Source organism: Alosa sapidissima, chromosome 17 (assembly GCF_018492685.1).
Source record: "Alosa sapidissima isolate fAloSap1 chromosome 17, fAloSap1.pri, whole genome shotgun sequence".
NCBI lineage: Eukaryota > Metazoa > Chordata > Actinopteri > Clupeiformes > Clupeidae > Alosa > Alosa sapidissima.
Window position 1 is genome coordinate 34,859,640 of NC_055973.1, and position 23,651 is coordinate 34,883,290.

Genomic DNA, 23,651 nt, shown 5'->3' on the forward strand with positions numbered 1-23,651 from the left:
TGCATTCAAGACACATATCTGAACGGTCTTGAATCTTGTTTCAATATGCCTCAAACATTAGGCTACATCAAATCATGAGAATTAGGGTTTGACCGATATGGTTTTTTCAGGGCCGATACCGATATCAATTATTACCAAAACAGGAGGCCGATAACCGATATGTAAAACCGATATTTCAGTTGTCAAAAAGGGGGGTAGATAGTAGCCTAGGCTATGGCGATATGATGAAAATTTTCATTCAAAAGAAAAGCTAACTTTTCTTTCTTCTTTTGATACACAATTGTATCAACTTGTATCACAAGTGTAAATCCTGTGTATCATGTTAATCCAAGAGCTGATTGATAGCAATTATTTTAATAGGCATACACAATAGGCTATGTGCTTGTAAGGGACCTGTAACAAAGAGGATGCTTTGCCATCGTGTGTGTGAGTGCACGAGAGAGGGAAAGGGAGAGGAAGAGGTGCATGCGTGATGGCAAGTGTTGCGGTCGAATAGTTTAACAAAACAGTTTTAAAATAGTTCTTAGGCTATTTAAGCATGCAATTTGTGTCCATATGTAGGCTATAAGCTACACTTCTGTGAGCCTAAAAGGCACGTAATAGCCAGCTCAGGACGCGATTTAGTTCAGGTCGGATTAAATTACAGCTGACCCTGGGTGCCTGTAGTCTTTTCTGACAGTCCATCAAAAAGCAGCAACTAGACTTTTAGACGTTCGCTATCGCATAATTTAGGACTTGTCTACTATGTAGGCCTAAGGGATAACGTCCGCCGAGGTGTCCCATTATTAACAATTAATTGACGAGGCGGATGCAAAGAACTCCCGACGCGCAGCACCCGAGTTTGTAGGCCAACTAGTAAACGGTAGGCTATATCACTAACGTGCATCAATCGGGAATTTGCTAAATGAAGGAGGTGGGTGCTTAAGGCTACTTATTGATCCGGATCAAAGAGACAATAGCTTAGAAAGTGGTGTTTTTGTAACTTCACTGTAGATGATTGTGATTCACATTGCAACTTCAGAAATGTAAGGTAGGCCTACCTTCCTTACCTTCGAAAAATAGCTCCGTACAGCTGAAGCCCAGTCTACAATAATTCTAAACTTTCTCTGTGTTCAGTCTTCGATCCTGATTGGCTGCATTCATTCTAACTAACAAATCAGACGGTGTAGTGGGCGGGACAATGCTCTCGACCACAGAGTAGCAAATGCAGGGAGTGAGAGACGCTTTACAGACAAAGTAGCGCGTTTCATTCTTTATCCATTTCAGTATCGGCTTATCGGTGGAAAAAATGACTGATACCAATTATTATAAAAATGTTAAATATCGGCCCGGCCGATAATTGGTCGATCCCTAATGAGAATATATTTTCAAACAATTCACATTACACCGGTCATATTGAATTTGAATTTGAACTTGAATTTCCCCTTGGGGATCAGTATCTATCTATCCATCATATCCTGGGACCCAGCCCAGGGTTTCCGGCAGCTAAGGTGATTGTCACAGTAAGTGAAAACATTGTAGGCTACACCAAATTCCTTATGGAAATATGGATTTTAATGAATTGCCCTACCCCCACCCCATGAGGTTAAGGACACTAGGTGGCCATCACAAGAGAAGGCCATTTGAAACCTTCAAAGAAATCTACCTGCAGTGCTTGCTACACTTGCTGAGGAGGCAGATATAAAGTAGCACGAGGATTGTACACATACTGTATATATAAACGTGTATATATATATATATATATATACAGGGTGCGATTTGTGTAAAAACCAGAGGGGGGGATGATTTTGAATAAGTTTGTAAACCCCCCCCCCCCCCCCCCCCAAAAAAAAAAAAAAACAGCAGAAATGGCACAAACTGCAGTTGACACAAACAACCACAAGGTGTCACTTTGGAGTTCTGCCACTACTATTTTTGATACGACTTGACTTACTGCTTCCATGATGCATTTTCCAAGTCAGTAGAACAATCAGAGAAAGCTGAGCCATTACCAAACATATTTGATACAATAGCGTGAGTTTATATATCTTATACCCTATTTGTCACGGTTACTTATAGATTTGATCGTGTAACGATAAGCGCATGAGACTTTTAGCGGGGGCACGGGAACTTAAATTGATCACGGTAGTTTAAGCTTACACTTGACAAAACATTCTAATATGAAAATGTAGATGCAATTGTTGTAAGATGGTGCAGCTCCTTTAAGAAAGCACCGTGTGCAGGGATGGAGAGAGAGAAAGCGAGAGGGGATATGTGTTAGAACTTAGATGCGTGTGGAAAGTGCTGTTGAGACTGGAGCGAGTCATATTCAAAATAATGCAAAAAATAAATCCGCAGATAAAACCAATTATCCTCATTCATTGCAACCGCAGCATGCCTGCTTGCCGACGTTCAAACGAAAAAAATATCAAAGCACCTTTTGCGTTTGAATGTAGCACGAATTTAAACAGCTTGACAAATGATTTAGCTAATTGATTATAGCCTGTACAGCAATTGTTGAACATTTACCTGTACAAGTACATTGTTAGCCTACAGACCAATTTCCATAGTGCACATCTTATCAACAGTTTGAATGTCGTGTTTCTGCATTGACAAATACCGTTCAGCACAATGATTCATGCCCAATTTCCCCTGTTAAAGTGTTCGTCTTTGTTACACTATTTGGTTTCATGATGTAGCCTATGATAAACACCATATGGCCAAATACTCAGCTAATGTTATAGGCTATACAATTTCCTCTTAAAGACAAGCTGGTGTAGCTTATTAGACTAGGCTACTATTAAAATGCACCAACGGTAGCCTTGGCTATGTGTAAAGTAAGCTATCGCATGATTTCATGCACGTAAGTTCATGCATCTGTCAAGTTCGTACAGGGCCTAGCACCCCCTTGCGACGGCCCTGCAGCTCCTCCTAAGACAGTGAGGAAAAAGTTAAAATACGCGATAAACCCGGGAAAAGTTGGCAGGTTCGTTTCGGTCCCAGTGATTATTTGTGAATTTGTGCAAACGACAGCCTTTTCAAGGAATTTCAAGGAAGGAGTCGTAGCATGCAAACTCCCAAATTGACCCAGTAGACAGAAGGCATCAATAGCCTAAATTGTTGGGACTGGGGAGGGTCATGCGTTTTTTTCTCAATCACTTTGGAGTGTCATAGAAAAATGTCTTGCTGGCGAGGGAGGGTCACGTCTTTTTTGACTAACGCTCCCAAAACACCTCCGGTAGCCCTTTAAATAAATAACGAACAGTCCCTAATTGATTATAGCCTGTAGGCCTACACCAGCAATTGTTGAACATATACCTGTACAGGACATTGACAGTAGCCCAGCCTAACAAGCAGATGTTGCAAAAAAGACGCAATTAATCAGAAATAAATAATGTAATCTGCATCGCTTTATTTAACAAACTGCAAGCAACAAGAGGGTTGAGTTCGCTGTGAGGCCAAACCCAAGAGCAGAGCCTATCTGCTAAGGCACTCGATAGGCTATAACGAGCTGTGTGCGCCTGGAAAGACAATAAGATGCTTTCTGAATAGCACAGTGAAGACGGCTCTGGTCATCCCATACCCTCCCCCCACTTCCTGTAGCCTACCATTATGACTTTGCCGTTTTGGGACATTAAGCTTTTTCACGTTAAGCCCCCCTCCCCCACCCCCTTCTTTCACAAGCAGTGGGGGAGCGCGGGGCACAAAGTAACACTTTTTGGTAGACAAAGGAGGGTTCTCCGCGCTTCTGTCGTTTGGCCACAATCCGGTGCAACCAGGCCAGGACAGATATTTTAGAGCAGGGGTGTCAAACTCATTTTCATAGAGCGCCACATCATTGAATTTATAGGTTACTGAGGGCCACATAATCGGCGAACATGTGCATGGTGCAACCATGAAATCGGTATTGCAGTATGGCTTATACAAAATTGGTGTGTAATGGTCCTAACCACTTTAAAACAGTGTGGCTGAAATAAAAAACAAACAGCCTACAACAGTAACATTTTCAAATGCAACTTCTAGGCCTACAGTATTAGTTAACAACTGATCAATATGCATTCATGGACTGACATTGATGAGAATAAACTGCAGTCAATAATGTGCATAACAATGTCCATAACACATATCACCACTAAAATTAACTGTGGCTAAGAAAGGTACTGTGTGTGTGTGTGTGTGTGAGTGAGTGAGAGAGAGAGAGAGAGCTATGGTACGTACACCCACCCACCCCCGCAAAAACAAATTCACGCGTGTACAATATTTGTCCGTTTCCCGGTTTTAGGTCCGTGCATTGCAAAAAAAGTAGCCTACATAGCATAACAATATCCACATGCAATAATACAACAACAACGTCTACGATGACTTATTAATTTGGACAAATTGATGCAGCCCATTGGGTAGGAATGTAGCCTACACTGGTTGCTGTGGCACAGTCTTGAGTGACCGAATTCGTTTTCCTTTGTCATATGAATGCTGTCATTTTGTTAACATTACTGTTAAGGAGATGCTGTAGGCAAAGGCTATATTTCAACCTCGTTAGTGTAGTAAAAAAAAAATCAGAACTATTCACAAGGTTTCTGGGCAGCATATTTATGTTCTGTTAGCAAGCGAACCTCTCATGACTACCGAAAAAAGTAGCCTACTGCCAGCTGACGAAGCTCTCATTTTAAAACATTACTGAGAGACAGGCACTGTACAATCAAGAAATCTTGCCACTGAATCCAAAACTATGTTAAACATTATGTACAAAGCTTAGGCTACAGTGGACTAGCATGTTGCAGGGGCTGCTAAAAACACAGAGAAACTCTGAAAACTCGGCCAATCACAGCCCTTGCTGTCGAATGCGCCGTCCGGTTCGACCGTGGAACGCCACATCAGACTATGCTGCCCCCAAGTGGCTGCAGTTGTACTTACATTTCACCCAGCTGCGTGAATCACCTTGATCGTGAATGAAGTGTCAATTTTTAACTGGGACCCACTGTAGTAATGTCATGGCTAATAATACCCTATATTATTTTTGCCACCTTTGTAACATTTTAGATTTAGTTTACCTTGTATGACTTTAAACAGCGAGTGTGCTTGGTATGATGATCAGCTCCTCTAATGCAGGGTAGGACTACGTTTTGACAAGCATACAAATTCACCTTGTTCTTGCCCAATCTGAAATGACTTCTCTACTTTTGCTGCCTCCATACTTTCTGTATTTGTTGTGTAAAAAAACATTGTATATGATGGTACTGAAGTCTTAAGTTAGTGAATTGGCTAACAGTGTTAGTTGGTAACCAAATAGCCTACACATTGCGCTACACGCTGCGTAGGCTACGTGCATTCTCTCTCCTGCTGATTTGCATTCAGTAGCCAAGTGCGTAATATTGCAAAAGTTGAAAAAAATAAATGTGTTTATTGTAGCCTACAGAAAATAAATAGCCCATCATACGGTCAGTTAATTACCTACAGTGCAGTGAAGAGTTTGGAGAGTAAAGTTATAGGGCAACTTGAAGTTTTAGGAAAATAATTTACGAACCAGAACATAAAGACCATGAAGTTTCTATTTCTTGCAGCTGTTAAAACACCCGCTAGATAGTTTAAATACCCACCAACATTCGTTTTTGCAGTACAGATTATTTCTAAAAGTTATTTGTCTACTACTGGCTGATTTATCAAACGAGTGCTTTCTCGTTCGTCCTCCGCAAACTACAGGTGTTTCGGCAGAGAGCCATTGAATAAGTGATGCCAAGCAATTTCTGTAACACTTTTTGTGACATTCAGCAAATATCTCCTCATTTAATGTAAGTTCCTTCGGACAATAGGCCTACGTTCTACTCTACGTGCAGTTGTCCTCCATCTCAGTTGCATCAGTTTTCTAATTTTGAAGGTTCTAAAACATTATTATGCTTCACTGAATCCTTCTCGTTTTTTTTATTTGTCCAGCTAACTTTTCCATTGAACCTAGCCATTTATGATGGATTACACAGTCGACATTCTGAAATGTCCTGCACGATCAAGGCCAAATTAAGTTATCACGCAGCCACTGTATCAGCAGCAGTGCTGACGGTGACGGTGCGTTTCTGATGTCAGATTATTATGTAGGCTAGCCTACTAGACTGTTCTCACGTTGCAGCGCTTTACTTATATGAAGTAGCATTAATCAATATGAGGGGCAGAGGGGGATAAATGTTGTCCCCCCCCCCGACGATAAAAATAATTTAGCAGAGGTAGGGATAGGAAAACCAGAGGGGGGGAAATCCTCACCATCCCCCCCTACAAATCGCACCCTGTATATATATATATATATATATATATATATATATATATAAATAAGGGTGCATCATCCGCCTCACTTTTTGAAAAAAAATTGAAAATCAATCTGTCCCTAGAATAATTTTGTTCCATTAACCAAATAAAACTTCCCCATGAGAAATTTTTATTGAATTCTATTGATGTTTAGGTGGCCCACCGAGCCTCTGAAGTTTCCAACTAAAGACATCCATAAAGCTAGGCTGTAAATATCCTTTTTTCTTAAATAATGCAAAAAATAATGGGTCTAGCCCTATAATGTCAATGGAAGTTGAATATAAATATGGACTTTTCGCATCATTTGGTGTGAGTCGTGTGTCTCTATCTTTATTACTTCCTGAGATATGGCAGTAGTGTACATTTTCGGGGAAGATGAAATAAAAATTGCCTTTTCCAGGCATTTTCAATAAACAACATGAAAGTAAACTATCAATAAAAGCTTGCCGTCATGGGTTTTGCCAGTACCAAATTTGGAACCAAATGAGGCGGTCATTTTTCATGGACTCCAGAAATAACAAGTCCTCCTTGTTCTTCACCAAGCTTTCTGCGTTCTCTGGCCAGAGCAAAAGTCTTGTCAGTTTTTCTCCATCTTCTGAAGTTTCTCCAGTGTAGATGGGCTGGTCCGTCGTTTCAGTGGGATAGCTCAGAGTTTGGCATATCCACGGCTGAAGTGCCCTTGAGCAAGGCACCTAACCCCTCACTGCTCCCCGAGCGCCGCTGTAGCAGGCAGCTCACTGCGTCGGGATTAGTGTGTGCTTCACCTCACTGTGTGCGGAGTGTGTTTCACTAGTTCACGGATTGGGATAAATGCAGAGACCGAATTTCCCTCACGGGATCAAAAGTATACTTAAAAGTTTGATTATTTTTTCACAGGCTTTCCTTTCTGATATCAAAGGAATGTTGGCCTTTTTATAAAAGCTGGACATCTGGGACAGTACGATATTTGCTGATTCACACTTTGTCCTGTTTTCTGATGAACCATCCGAAAGATACCACACGAAGCAACTGAGAACTTGGCGACAGTTTGGAAGACGGGATCCAGTGATAATCGAGTCATCCTGAACAAGGCCACTGCCCAAACCAAATATCCAAGACGATTGTCTTATAGACAGAGTACATTTTGAAGACTGTGGATTGGCATTACTAATACACTCTCCACTAGAAGCTATGTTGCAAGAAAGTTCATGTAATCATGTGTGATACAACTACTACTCTACACTAAACAAAATAGTCCCACGCATGTAGGCTATATCTGATTTGGAATTATGATATTTTTATAACACCATAGCAACAACAGTTAAATTAAATGATTAATGACAAGTGTTACAATACACATTAAGGTGTTTTTCATCAAAAAACATATTGAAAATAGAAAAAAAATATAGAAACCCAATGTTTATCCAATGAGCGGTGTGCTTTATGCCCTTAATACAGTTATTATTCAAATAACTACTGGCTAAAAATTTGATAATAGCGAAATAATGTGAAATATACCCCCATAGCAAGGTGATTTCCTGAATTGGGCAACAATTTCGACCATTCATAAAGGTTGATGGTGGGCCACCTAAATATTATCCAATTTACCAGGAATGTTTTTTCGCTTATTGGAACATAATAAGCATAGGGACAGATTAATTTGCATATGTCAAGGCGGATGATGCACCCTAATATATATATATATATATATATATATATATATATCGAGGATTGTACACATACTGTGCAACTTACAGATTCGTTGCAGCTGTTCACCTGCAGGCAGACAAGATGTCAATTTCACGGAAATCAAAAACCAAGTTGTTAAGTGACATTGATTTTATTTATTGGTTTTCCTCTGTAAATACAAAATCATGTCTATTTAGGTTCCTGTTACCATTGAGACATTTAGAAAAATGAAAGCAGCAGGTGAACAGCAATCCAAGGGCTCCTTTCTAGCTCAGGTCAAAGAGGTGGTGACCCATCTTAATATCAACGACGAAGAAGAGAGAGGAAGACGTGGGGTGCGGCAGTGGTGCTCTTGGACCACCAGGACCACAAGGTGATGAGAGTCGTGCCATCTCAGACCTACAAATGCTGGCCAAGTAGTTCCCGCCCATCAATGAGAAGACACTTCTCCAAAAATGGCAGAGCTTTAAAGTGCTTACAACAACTGGAATCTTAAAAGTAAGTCATTAACATAACATGAAGTTGTTTATGTAAGTGCACGCATATGAAGTTGTTTATGTAAGTTCATGCATATGAAGTTTTAAGTGCATAACATATGAAGTTGTTCATGTTAGTGTTAATTTCGTCAGACGAGACGAGAGGAAAAATGTTCGTCAACAACCTTTTTTTCCATGACTAAGACGAGACGATGACGAGACTGCACTAATGTCCTGAAACACTGACTAAGACCATCTTAAGATGCATTATTGTTGATGAAAAAAGGAGACTAAAATGTTTTGCATGAAATAAAAACTAAGATAAAATTTCTCTTCCATTTTCATCTACAAAATGAGAAGACAGAATAGCTGTTACCTTTTCAAAATATTCCGAATGAGTTCATGGTTCATGCGCAGCAGCTTTCCTGTAGGCTAGTCTACGTGCTGTTGCTGCCACCCTGTGGCTGCAGCAGGAAACTACATGGAACAAGAACACCGGAGATTTCTGCCAGAGTTAGGCTTTATGCCACAATGCTACATACCCAGAAGTTGAAGCTTCTCTCATACATATACAAATTAACATCCCCCAGAATGTCCATAGGAAAAGTTTCAGCAAGTAATGTCAACTATTTAACTAGTTACACTGATGATGCAAAGTTTGCTAGCAAGTAAGCTAATATGGAAAGTTCGCTAGCAAGTTAGCTAAGATTGAGAGTTTGTGTTGCGTTTGGGCGCATATCGCCATCTAGCGTGGCGGAGTAAAACATTCATACTTGGGTCCAAGACAGTGTTTCTCAAACTTTTTCAGATGAAGGGCCACTTAACTAATCAATAAAAAAGAAACGCACGGACCACCTAGCTAAAAAAAAAAAACAAAAAAAAAAAATAGACCTAGCAGTATATTAGCCTACACAATACTCACTGAACCACCTTGCTTATTGTCTTTGCACTTTGTTTAATTGTGTCAGAGGATTCATATGATTTAAACTGGCATATCTGATATAGACAGTGTTGTAGAACAGTTCGAATTTACATACAAGTTGGTTCAATATTGCAAACAACTCATCTATATTATATTTTACCACGTCTGCTCGTGGACCACTTGAGATAGCTTGCGGACCACCAGTGGTCCCCGGACCACACTGTGAAACACTGGTCTATGAAGATCATGACAGTGGTCCAGTCAAATCTTTTACTGTCTATGGCCAAATCCCAGCCGAGCTATAACTGTAGCTCGACTTACCTGTGCATGTACTGACTGACAAAAAAATCTGAATGAGTAATTATAACAGTCGAGTAGCCCTGTGGACACACAATATTGTTAGAAAATTGAGATGTGTGAAACACTATTTGACTGAAATGGTAATCAGAAATAATTATATAAAAAAAGACTAAAATGTTTTGACCAAAACTGACTAAGAGTAAGATAGCTTTAGTTTTCTTTTGACTAAAACTAGACTAAAATGACGAGACTTTTAGTTGACTAAAAATTGACTAACAAAAATGATATTTGAATGACTAAATATGACAAAGACTAAAAAGGACATTTCGTCACAAGACTAAGACTAAATTAAAAATAGGTGACAAAATTAACACTTCATGTAAGTGCATATCTGTCATTGACCAATGTTCTAATCCATCTGGACCCAGCTGGACATAATGACTGCAATGGCATCTGGGTATGATGAGCTACATCTGCATCAGCAATCGCCCTCACAATACCCGTCCCTCCAATCAGCAATCGCCCTCACAATACCCGTCCCTCCAATCAGCAATCGCCCTCACAATACCGGTCTCAAGTGTGAATTGTGAGGGGTTTCTCCGTCAAGTCGTGAATTGTGAGGGAGGTTTCCCTGTCTCAAGTGTGAATTGTGAGAGGGATTTCTCTGCGATGAATAGGGCAAGTCCATCATTATCTCGGTCTTAGATTCGATTCTAGCAAAATAGTAAATATTACACAAAAGTATAAAATAATCTAAACTTCATTCATTCTCCTTGTGTAGATCAAGACAGACTTGAGGAACAGGCTGCAGGGCAACAGTTTGACAGCCTGCATGAAAATAAGCATTAATGGTCCAATGGTAAGTGTGCAATTACCAAAGGGCCCTTGAAAAGTTCTTTTTAAAGCCAAGGAGGATAGCCTGTAGTGAAGCCAGTTGTCAGCTCTGCCATTAGTGACTGATCACATTTGTTGTTTTGCACTTTCCTTTACACTTTTTCTAGTGTGTGGTCTTTCTTACATTTGCACAAATATTTAAAAAAAATTGTATACTGTTGTTAAATTGGTAAATGTAGTACAGATTCTGAATCATGTAGTACAGATTCTGAATCAGCTCTGCCAGAAGTAGTGACCGATCACATTTGTTGTTTCGCACTTTCCTTGATGTCAATTGTCATCTTGACATCTTTGCACTTTCCATTGCACTTGTTCTATAGTCTATAGTGTGTGGTCTTTCTTAAAATTGCAGAAATATTTAAAAATATTTGTATAGTGTTGTTAATAAATTGTTAAATTGGTCAAATGTAGTACAGATTCTGAATCATTCTATCACACCCACACAACCGCCAACCAACCCCCACCCCCGGTCTGACCTGCACTACTACAACGTCACCACTACCACTACTTCAGAGGAGAGGCGCTTACATGGCTACACTGCATGGCTAGCATATCAGGATTATACTTACACAAGAACATGTTTCACTTTGCTATCACACATTTTAATCTAATATCCTGTTAACTAAAAAGCATAATCGATTCGCAGCCAACTCTTAACATACTTGACGTTGGGTTTCTATCACAACCAACTTTTGACGGATGAAAATCTACATGGTGGTGGTTATGTTGCTAATTTGCACATTGCAGACCTCAGGGACTGCTGTTTATTTCTTCTTTGAGTTGTCAGATACATCATCTGGAGACCTAACTTTATTATTTTTTGGCATGAAGGTAGAGCTTCCATATTTGCAAGTTACGTCAGTCTAATTTGATCTGGCACTTCCTGCTGGTCTGTCGCGTCACTTGGTAACAATGACTGGTTCGCTCGCATGACGCATACAACAGCACTCAATCACCTAAGCAGATTTTCGTAAAGTTAACTCCTCAATATCTATGAAAAAAAATAAAATGTCAAGTCATTTCAAATCATTTGACTCAAGTCCAAGTCAAGTTTCAATACATGAATATCAAGTCAAAGTCAAGTCTTTCATACATGTTGATTAAGCATGTCTCAAAATTGTGATACCCAATTGCCATACACACTACATAATCCTGTATTGTATATTGGTTAACGAAGTGTACAGCTGATACATTTCAGCCTCAACCAAGGGGTTAATGGTGGTGGTGGTGGGCTGGGGGGCATAGTAGTGCATATAGGCCCCTATGGCCCAAGTCCTATTTTAGTGATTAATTGTGCTAGGTTGGTGAAGAGCCTTAAAACTGCTTGGGAGATATGCAAACACTGCATTTCTCTGTGCAACCTCATGGAACCTTGATCCCACAATTTGAGTAACTGAAGTTTATCAGGTCCTTATAGTGAGTAAGTATGTCAAATTTGACGAAGCTATGTCAAAGTCAAAGTCTGCTTTATTGTCAATTTCTTCACATGTCAAGACATACAAAGAGATCGAAATTGCGTTTCCTACTATCCCACGGTGGAGACAAGACATATTTTACCAATTAGGTCCACAGACAAACATAACATTCAATATAACATAACATGTCACACAGTTCTGGAGATGTTTTCATGGTCATCATTATTTGGACCAATGGCAAATTAAATTCTTAATCAACATAACACGACGGTTCCAGTGATACCAAATGTCCCTTTACTATATTTACATTTACCCTACCCTAATTTGCATAGGCTACCCAGCCCTACCTGACACACACACACACACACAGTCTCTGTGTATTGTGGTTTCCGGCTCACCTCATTAGCCCTTTAGAGCAGAACACTTCAGACCGACTCATCTCACAAACTCCATTTCCCAGAAACACCTTCTGTCCCTCAAAGCTTTTCGCTCCACGGGTGCACTTGTTCTCGACATCAGAAAACACAGACACCATATCACCAACCTGCAGAGCTGTGCACAGATACACAAAACACTAAATACACACATACTAAAAACATACACTACAGCAGAGCTGCACATTAGGGGTGTCACGATTCTCCAAATCCTCGATTTGATGTAATTTTCGATTTTAAAGTCACAATTCGATTCGATCTTTTTTTTAATATTGCTATTAATGCATTCCTTATATGTTATTTACTCTTTTTGGCCTTTTCATTTTCTGTTTCGGAGGGCTTTTATTTTGAAAACACTTTTTATTTTGAAACCGTTCCAACCGTGAGGTTGTAATGTAAACAGAACTAACATTAGGCTAAAACAGAGACGTGAAATGAAACAACAGAGAATGATAATTTGATTGTTTCAGCACACTCCGAAGAGACCCAAGGTTAGTGTTACGGAATATGTACTTATCAATGTGCATTTTAAGCCTTAAACTAACTTTGGACTAGATCACCTTTTCACTTGCTAAGTTGAGGCTAAGTTAGTTTTAATTTAGTGAATGAATGGATACTTCCACACCGGTTGATGTGTATATTTTAACTGGCTGCAGCCTAAAATTAGAGGAGTGTTGACGCTGCAGTTCAGCACATGCGTGTGTGTTTGTGCGTCTTGGCATACATGCTGGACGTGACATTGGGGGTGTGGCTGCATCATCGATTCTACTTTTAAGTTCGAAGTTCGAGATTGAGATGTAATTTCGATTGATTCGATATAAAATCGAAATCGTGACACCCTTACTGCACATACTAAAAACATTTAGCACTCACCAGCTGCACCAGGCTTGTGAAAAATTCCAGAATTGAATTTAAACTGGCTCTTAAATTCCAATTCAATTCATGAATTTCACTTGCATTTCAATTGAGGTAGCAAACAGGAAGCAGAATTGCAATTCGAATTGTGCACAACCCTGAGCTGCACATACAAAAAACATTTAGCACTCAACAGCTGCACATACTAAAAACATTTAGCACTCACCAGCTGCACATAGTAAAAACATTTAGCACTCACCAGCAGAGCTGCACATACTCACATGCATCACACAAATTAACGCAACAACACCAATGTGTACATCAAGAAGTCAGATGGGAACTATAAAAGGGTTGCATGCTACACAAGTGTGTGTGTGTGTGTTTGTATACAGGAGAATGTTGTCTGTTTGTGTGTGTGTGCCTTACTTACTCTTTGGAGCACTCAAGACCCCTGGAGCAAAGACATGTGCCCCTCTCAGAACAGAACTTCCACACTGCGCACCCACCACCACCTCAGAGTCCAATACACACACATGCCTGCAAAAACCCACACAAACACACACCTCAGAGTCCAATATACACACACGCCTGCAAAAACCCACACAAACACACACCTCAGAGTCCAATACACAAACACGCAAAAAACACACATTTCATAGACATTATCACTCAATCACACACACACCTGCAAACACATAGACATTACCACACACACGCCTGCAAACTCATAGACATTATCAAACACACACACAATTTTGTGCATGCACTTCAGCTGTAGCATTTATTTCAGTTTATATCAGCTATATTTCTGAAGAATACATTGTGTTGCCTCAGGTCTGCTGCACATCTTTTAAAACTTGATTTGAAATAATCAAATAGACCTACGTCTTAAAGTTAAGTTAATAAAGTAACTTGCTTTGCTTTCATTTGAATCCCAATCAAGATACAGTGGTAATAATTGCTTTGTATTGTTAATATGAACTTCTGGAAGATCAGAAATGCTAAATAATAGAATTTTAATTACGATAAAATATGTGATTAATCGCGATTAACTATAGAAATTCAGTGATTCATCGCAATTAAAAAAAAAATGAATCGTTTGACAGGCCTAGTATAAATCAGAGTTTATATAGTGTATGTGTGTGTGTGTGTGTGTGTGTACTTGAGTGTGTGTCTTAAGTTAAAGTTTATAGTGTGTGTGTGTACCTGGGTCCAATGATGGGTAACAGGAGGACATCTGGAAGTGTGTGTGTGTGTGTGTGTGTGTGTGTGTACCTGGGTCCAATGATGGGAAACAGGAGAACATCTGGAAGTGTGTGTGTGTGTGTGTACCTGGATCCAATGATGGGTAACAGGAGGACATCTGGAAGTGTGTGTGTGTGTGTACCTGGGTCCAATGATGGGTAACAGGAGGACATCTGGAAGTGTGTGTGTGTACCTGGGTCCAATGATGGGTAACAGGAGGACATCTGGAAGTTGTGGATGTGGCAGAGGCACAAGTGATGCATCCTCGCCATGACAACCACACAGTTGCTGCTAACATATGAACACAGGGTAACTGTCACACACACACACACACACAGGGTAACTGTCACACATCAACTGTCACACACACACACACACACACATCATTCCAGCTAAGCATTCAATAATGAATACTGGATATTATATTGTAATACATTATATTAAAAATGTGCAGTGAGCAGAATTTAAGCATGGCTGCAATTGACATTTTTACAGATCAAAATCAAGTTAAGGCTATATGATTAGCTTATTGAACAACTTTATGAAAAGTATATTGTAAGAGTACATAAGTCAGGCAAATAAAATGGCCTTAAACTGGCAGATATGTACACACTTCTGCAGTAGTGTGCATTTGTAGTGACACACACACACATATATATATATATATATATATATATATATATATATATATATATATATATATATATATATATATATATATATATATATATATCATAACACACACACACACACACAACATACCCCTGTGAGCTCTTGCTGCAGTGCGTGTTGGATTTGCTGCTGTGGGGCCAGGTGAGTGTTCACTCGCACGCAGGTGAAGGACGGGGGATGAGACAGCGAAGACAGCAGAGCCTCAAACTCCCGATCAGCAACCTCCGCACCCACCTCAGATACCAGCTGAGCACACAAACACAGACATAATACAAGTGTGTGTGTGTGAGCGAGTGAGTGAGCGAGAGAGAATGAAAGAGAGAGAGAGACAGTGTACCAGAACCAAAAAAAGATGTACAACCAAGTAAGCTAGTAGTATAAGGACCAAGGACATAAGTAACCAAGTAAGCTAGTAGTATAAGGACCAAGGACATAAGTAACCAAGTAAGCTAGTAGTATAAGGACCAAGGACATAAGTAACCAAGTAAGCTAGTAGTATAAGGACCAAGGACATAAGTAACCAAGTAAGCTAGTAGTATAAGGACCAAGGACATAAGTAAACAAGTAAGCTAGTAGTATAAGGACCAAGGACATAAGTAACCAAGTAACCAAGTAGTATAAGGACCAAGGACATACTGTAAGTAACCAAGTAAGCTAGTAGTATAAGGACCAAGGACATAAGTAACCAAGTAAGCTAGTAGTATAAGGACCAAGGACATAAGTAAACAAGTAAGCTAGTAGTATAAGGACCAAGGACATAAGTAACCAAGTAGTATAAGGACCAAGGACATACTGTAAGTAACCAAGTAAGCTAGTAGTATAAGGACCAAGGACATAAGTAACCAAGTAAGCTAGTAGTATAAGGACCAAGGACATAAGTAACCAAGTAAGCTAGTAGTATAAGGACCAAGGACATAAGTAAACAAGTAAGCTAGTAGTATAAGGACCAAGGACATAAGTAACCAAGTAAGCTAGTAGTATAAGGACCAAGGACATAAGTAACCAAGTAACCAAGTAGTATAAGGACCAAGGACATACTGTAAGTAACCAAGTAAGCTAGTAGTATAAGGACCAAGGACATAAGTAACCAAGTAACCAAGTAGTATAAGGACCAAGGACATACTGTAAGTAACCAAGTAAGCTAGTAGTATAAGGACCAAGGACATAAGTAACCAAGTAAGCTAGTAGTATAAGGACCAAGGACATAAGTAACCAAGTAAGCTAGTAGTATAAGGACCAAGGACATAAGTAACCAAGTAAGCTAGTAGTATAAGGACCAAGGACATAAGTAACCAAGTAGTATAAGGAAGAAAAGAAAGAAGGAAAAGACAAAGTCATTAGTTATGTTATAGGGTTCCTAGGGTTAGGTAACCTTATGCTATAGGGTTAGGTAACCTTATGCTATAGGGTTAGGTAACCTTATGCTATAGGGTTAGGTAACCTTATGCTATAGGGTTAGGTAACCTTATGTTATAGGGTTAGGTAACCTTATGCTATAGGGGTCACGATTCTCCAAATCATTACTACCTTATGTTATAGGGGTCACGATTCTCCAAATCATTACTACCTTATGTTATAGGGGTCACGATTCTCCACATCATTACTACCTTATGTTATAGGGGTCACGATTCTCCAAATCATTACTACCTTATGTTATAGGGGTCACGATTCTCCAAATCATTACTACCTTATGTTATAGGGGTCACGATTCTCCACATCATTACTACCTTATGTTATAGGGGTCACGATTCTCCAAATCATTACTACCTTATGTTATAGGGGTCACGATTCTCCACATCATTACTACCTTATGTTATAGGGGTCACGATTCTCCACATCATTACTACCTTATGTTATAGGGGTCACGATTCTCCAAAGTCATTACTACCTTATGTTATAGGGGTCACGATTCTCCAAATCATTACTACCTTATGTTATAGGGGTCACGATCAAAACACATACATAATACCACAAAAGAACATAACCGCCTAACAACATGATCTCCCTCCATGACATACAATATTGTATTTGAATTATAATAATTATATATGAATTATAAATAATCACATCAGGGGTCAGAAGCCCCCCCACCCCCCACCCCCCATTTGGTTATCACTGGTCCAGACAATGCAGGGACATCAGAGCAAGCGAGTAGGCCTATCAGAGCAAGCGAGTAGGCCTATCAGAGCAAGCGAGTAGGCCTATCAGAGCAAGCGAGTAGCGAGTAGGCCTATCAGAGCAAGCGAGTAGGCCTATCAGAGCAAGCGAGTAGCGAGTAGGCCTATCAGAGCAAGCGAGTAGCGAGTAGGCCTATCAGAGCAAGCAAGTAGGCCTATCAGAGCAAGCAAGTAGGCCTATCAGAGTAGGCCTATCAGAGCAAGAGAGTAGGCCTATGTTCTTACTAATGGTTGCTGCTCTCCTACTGGTCATCCTGCATGAAAGTTAAGCCGAATGACAACACAAATATTGACAAATACCACATACATGTAAAACAAAACAATGATGTAAAGCAAGCACACATAAAGAAATTGAGAAGTAGGCTAATATGGGTCCTTGCACTTGCAGGCTAACACGGGCCCTTGCTTAACACAGAGGTTTACTCCTAATTAGAAGTTTTCAGACATACATGCATTCCCTACCTCTTCATTTGTGAAAGTATTCCTGAGGTGATCCCTGACGTCGGGTTTTAAAGCAACAGGAGGAAAAACCAGCATCCTGCATGCGAAAGAAGCCTCCCTCAAACCCCCTGCTCACAGAGTAGCCTCTCAGTCTCCAGGATGGCGGGGAGCAGGGTGAACGACTTGAACACGGCTGGCCAAAGCAATGCTACAGCTGAGCCAACGTCTAGCGCTTTATATGGAGGAAAGAAAACAAGAGCAGCGGTGAGCGAACACAGCCCGTACCAGGATGGTCATGCACCTCACTTGAAGCAAGTCTACGCGCAATACAGGCGTTTCGACATCACCATACTACTACAGGAATGTCACGTCAACAGCCTGTGTTTCAAATTCATCTTGAAACTCACACGTGCTCTTTGGAAGAGAGCTCAGGGGCATCGCTAGCAGTTGAAAACATTCGGGGCTTAGTTCGTAGAGTCCGAACGGTTCTCATAATTCCCATTTTGGCTGCCTTTGATGCTCACTTTTGATAGATTAATCCATCGACTCTCATTTGCGCCACATTCATTTAATAATATGGACAATAATATTTTGACAATTAAAGGATGTAATGACCTGTTGTTATCTTCACATTTCTGTTTGCTGTTAAAAACGAACTATATAGCCTAGCCACCTAGCAGAGTGGCGTTTTAAATAGCAAGATGCATCATATGGTTCATGTTTTGCTTAGCTTAATCATTGAAAACTCACTAATTCGATTCTACAAAGGCAAAGTAAGTGTACTGTTCGGCCAGCTCCAAACTGTAGGCTAGTGAGTGAGTGCAGGGCAGATAACCAACCTGAACTTGTAAATGAGAGCATCCACCACCTCCTTGTCCTTGTTGCCTTTATGATTTCCTTATAACTTTCTAATTTCAAATAGGGAATGACATGTCCACCCCTGGAGCGGTCACCTCTCCCTCTCGTGAGCGCACTAAGTAGTCTACGTTCCAAATGATGTTTTATAGGAAGGTAACGTTCGATCTGAAGGAGCATTCCGAAATGGCTTCTTCTTCTGTTGGTTTTAGTCGCAGTTTGCAACTTCAGTGCATTACCGCCATCTACTGGACTGAGGTGTGTTGGAATGTTGGAATTTGATAGGATACAGGAACTGCAGAGATAAATTGAAAATGAGGATTGGTAATGTCGGAATAGCGGTACTAAAAAAAAATCGGAGTAGGGGCATGTCTAAATAGAGGCATGTCGTAATAACGGTTGGTGTTCTTCGTCAGAAATATACTGTTTTGCAAAGCACTGCGCCCATATGCTTTACAGACAGAGAAAATGACATAATGTGTGTTGACAAAATGGTGCACGTGTGCTGTGGTTTGACAAATGTATCAGACTCTGTTGTACCATTTCAGTGATACCAGGTTGCCTTTTGTTTGATACATGTCTTTATTTTCATGTATTCTTTTTTAGGTTAATTGAACTCAATTGAAAGTAAAACAATAACAACAATAATAATAAAATATTGTTTATACATTTCCACTTGTGTTTACTTGTCTTTGTTTTCATTTAGGCATGTACATTGCATACTAATTTAAACAGCTTAGGTCGACTTTTTTCTTTTCTGGAAATTGAGAATTTTTCTGCAGCTGGGACACAGCCACCGCTTTGGGACTTTGCTGATGTGAAGGCAAGTTTGGTGGAACTTACCAATTGTGCAAAAGCCAGACACACAGACAAGCATATTCCCTTGTTCTGGCTCACGACAGTAGCACCATTGCTGACCTTGATCAGCAATTGGTACTACAGGTTGTGGAGCAGAGAAATATTTACCAAGCAGCTCAGGTACAATACATTTTTTAAAAAACTCTGTGGCACTTTCTAACTCTTAAGTAAAGAAAAGGTAGATCTAGGGTGATGCGTTCTACAAAGGCGGAAGTGCTGTCCTTCTCAGTCCAAACAATAAAATCACAGTAGGGCATGTTGGTGACAAACAGCTGCATCTGAACCTGATAGTATTAGGCATAACCACGCTTCAGTCTTAAAGGATAATTCCGGTGTGATTTTGACCTAAAGTGTGTTGAAACATGATACCGAGTGTGAACGTGTGTCAGATAGCTCACCTCGACTTGTCCCCTGCAATCATCGCATTACAGTTCACGCAACTCCTGCAGGGGAAGTTGCCAGGATCAAGAGTTGAAAGCCAATTGGTTGGCGGAGTGAAAGAGTCAGCTCTCACCAGCGTATCTCTCAAATTTTTACACCTCTTATAGGCAAAAAGTGGAGGGTTTTGAAAAGATTGGCCGATCTGTGGGTCGCTAGATAAGACATGCCAATGTCTTTTGACTATGGACTTAATCTCACCAGAAAGGGGTGAAAAAGTTGTGGATAAGATAACACGATTATCTGAAGTGGCTTCTTTTTTCTTAAAAAGTGATTCTCGTTCTTATTCAAACATAAATCCAAATTAGTGTTATCATGGCCTTTGGCGAGGAAACGGTCATATAGAATTTTGGCCTGATCTTCAAACTGTTCGTAAGTACTACAAATCCTCGTCATACGTAGAAACCAGAGTCAAGTCTTGTGTTCAAGAATTCCTGAAATTGATTAAGTTGTTCCACTGAAAACAAAAAAAACACATCATCAATGTACCGAAACCAACATTTCAGACAGTGGTGGAAGATATTATCTGAAGAATAAACAAAATCCGCTTCAAATTTGCCCATAAATAAGTTTGCATAGTTTGGGGCAAATGGAGATCCCATTGCCGTGCCCTTTACCTGGTGGTAAAAATTGTTTTCGAATTTGAAATAGTTCATAGTCAGCACTATGTGTGCCAAGTCCCACAAGAATTTAGCTGGAGGCTCATCAACATCTCTAGATTTTAAGTAGTGTTCTAAAGCCCTCCTTACACTGACAGACTATGGAAAGATTCACAAAGATTTGGAAAAGATTTGTGAAAGATTACAGTCTCAGACCCTCTCACATCTAAAGACAAGTAGTAGAGTTTTAAGTCACAGACTATGATTTTGCAATGACTAGGGATCTTGCAGGGTCACTATTTACAAGACTGCAACTAGATTCCTTTAAATTATTACCCATCGTGCAATAGATAAACAGGAACTGAAATTATAGCATACTAAACTCAAAGTCGTATTTTCGTGTTTCTGGAGCATTGTTTCATCCCTAACCGATATAGAGTTGTTCTGTCACGTGGAAGAGCCGACTAAATATGTATAAGAAATGACAAATATTATAAGAATAACAAATAATCATATAGGCTACATCTGTCGCCTACTTTGCCCCTTCCTGTTTGGTGTTGGAGAGAGGTCACTATTGGTTTTCACGTCACTATTTGCATGAGCCACGACTAGAAAGACTTACGATAATATCAAACATGTTTGATATTGTCGTAACGACAAAACTAGAAAAGGACTGACTCCGACTGACTTAAAACCGCTAAGATTGGCACCTTACGCTTAACGATCTAGTTGACGGGAGCGCGCCGCGATTCCAGCACAACTCCCATGATTTCTGTCCGACTTTGGAAATTTAGTCGCCGACTGTGAAAACAGACCAAAATCGTACAATGTAAGGCCGCCATAAGGCACATAAGCCTAAATCATGGGGAATGTTGGCAGAGGTGGAAAGTAACGAAATACATTTACTCACGTTACTGTATTGAGTAGTTTTTCTGTGTATTTTGTATTTTTTAAGTAGTTTATAAAATCGGTATTTTAAATTTTACTTGATTACATTTTGAGTGAAGTATTGTACTTCGCTACATCAAAAATCCCATCCGTTACTTGAGTAAAAAAAAAAGACTAACGAAAACGGAAAGGGAGAAAAAAAAAATCGCGCCCTAAACCACTAGCCTAGTGATAATGATCAGCATGTAGCCTACAACAGGACATGAATTAAGCTGGCGCCATGCAGTCTTTCTGAAAGTGATGGAGACTGGATCACGAAATGCATCAGATTAGCCTAACCTATGAAAGTGTATTTTCCGCTATTCCAATCGGTTGTCTCAGTTCGTTTTTGCACTAATGATTGCGGAGATATTTAAGCAAACACCATGGGATTTCGTGTTTTGACGTTTGTGCTCACCTTTCTTTGGAAAGAAGTTTATTAGCAGTTGTTTCCCCTCATTTTGATGTCTCTCTTTTTCCCTGTTTTGGCCTTTGTTTTTAGTAACCTGACTTGGCTTTCTTGGAGAAAGACATTGCACCAGCAGCAAAACAATTAGCGGTCCACGACAAGCGCTCGACTAAATAAACAAAAGATAGACTACCTTATGAATCGTGCAGGCGGACTACACCATTTAGCTCTATAGCAAGGGAGAGTGAGAGTGACCTTACACAGTTCACTATGTTTTGTATACAAAATCCAGTCAGTCAAACTTTGGATGTTAAAATATTCAGGTAAAATAAATATATGGTGGAAATAAGTATTGAACGCTTATTTCCCCCCCCAGTAATTAGCCTAAACTTCCAGTGAGTCTATTCGAAATTTTCACCACACATTATATTAACACACATATAAAAAATCCAAACATAAGAGTTTTGTGTATTAAAGTGGAATGACACAGGAAAAAAGTATTGAACGTGCCTACTGAAATTTCTTCAATACTTGGTGGAAAAGCCTTTGTAAAGACAGCTTCAAGACATTTCCTGTATGACAAAACTTATTGGTCGCAGTATTAGGTCTGATTTTGGCCCATTGTTCTAAACAGATTCCTCTTGTGAATCCTGATCTTTAGTTACTTCCAGAACTATTTAATTGAATTGGCTGCCTTCAAGTCTTTCTGGAGCTTTCTCCGAGTGGTCCTTGGCTCTTGGAATTGACTATCCTTCTGACTCCCTGGTCAGAAATATTACGAGGAGATCCTGTGCATGGCCGGTTGATGATGCAGTGATGTTTCTTCCACTTGCAGATAATGGCTCCCATGCTGCTTACTGGAAGATTCTGATGTTTTGAAATGCATCTGTAACCAGTTTCATTGATATGTTTTGCAACAATAAGGTTGCAAAGGTCTTGGGAGAGCTTTTTGCTTTTATCCATCATGAAATGTTTCTTGTGTGACACCTTGGTAATGAAAAACCTTTTTATAGCCCATCAATATGTAGGCTACTAACCAAGCTTATATTAATTTGCACAGATAGAAAGGATTACTACTCTCTATACAGATTCCAGCTCGTTCCTTCCCTTTCCTTGCCTTAGTGCTTTTTCTTAGCGTGTTCAATACTTTTCCCCTGTGTTATTCCACTTCATTACACATGACTCTACTTATGGAGTTGTTTGGATTTTTTATGTGTGGATTACCTGAGTTATTACTAATGCCTGGTGAAAATGTTGTGCCCCCTGTATTCCACTTTTCACGGGCCCTCTCCTTCATTGGGGCCCTATACTTCCCACTTTCCCCCCCAGTACGACGCCCTTTAATCTGCTGAACCTTCTGCTCGTTTCCAAATATAAAAAAAACTCTCTGCAACTCAATATTGGCCTGCCTGCCTCAGCTGCCTGTGAGGGGCTTTTCAGTTGTGCTGGATTACTGTTCACTGCAAAGCGACCCAAGGATGAGTGCAACTAACTTTGAAAATCAACTACTGCTCAAACTTAAAGGAGAACTCCGGTGATTTTTCACATAGATCTCCATTTCTCAACGTCCTTTTCAGGCAAGTACCTCCACTTGGCGGCCATATTGCAACACTTTTTGGGCACTTATCGTGCATCTATTTCAGCAGAAATGCGTGTGCGTAAGGCTTCACGACACCAATCTTGCTCCAGCAGCGAGATCACAACAGATGATTGGCACGATGTCTTCACAGCACACCACATGATTGGCTCAATGTATTCACATGTCGACGTTTTTCTGCGGAAGGGTTGTGATA

At 40.0% G+C, this 23,651-nt stretch overlaps 1 protein-coding gene across 5 annotated transcripts in view; it reads right to left on the bottom strand.

Annotated features, from left to right (window-relative positions):
• Positions 1-18,847, bottom strand: part of nsun6 (NOP2/Sun RNA methyltransferase 6) — a 61,728-nt gene extending 42,881 nt beyond the window's left edge. Inside the window, exons 1-6 of one of the 5 annotated variants that reach the window (XM_042067307.1) lie at positions 18,612-18,846; positions 17,794-18,004; positions 15,245-15,400; positions 14,676-14,770; positions 13,668-13,774; positions 12,347-12,500 (exon numbers count right to left, since the gene is read on the bottom strand). In XM_042067307.1, coding sequence (XP_041923241.1) covers positions 12,347-12,500; positions 13,668-13,774; positions 14,676-14,770; positions 15,245-15,400; positions 17,794-17,868 — 587 coding nt within the window. In that variant the 5' untranslated portion in view covers positions 17,869-18,004; positions 18,612-18,846. Of the gene's footprint in view, positions 1-12,346; positions 12,501-13,667; positions 13,775-14,443; positions 14,774-15,244; positions 15,401-17,780; positions 18,005-18,611 lie in introns of all 5 variants that reach the window. The other 4 variants (XM_042067310.1, XM_042067306.1, XM_042067309.1 and 1 more) reach the window with 4 other exon arrangements.
• Positions 18,848-23,651: the final 4,804 nt, after the last annotated feature.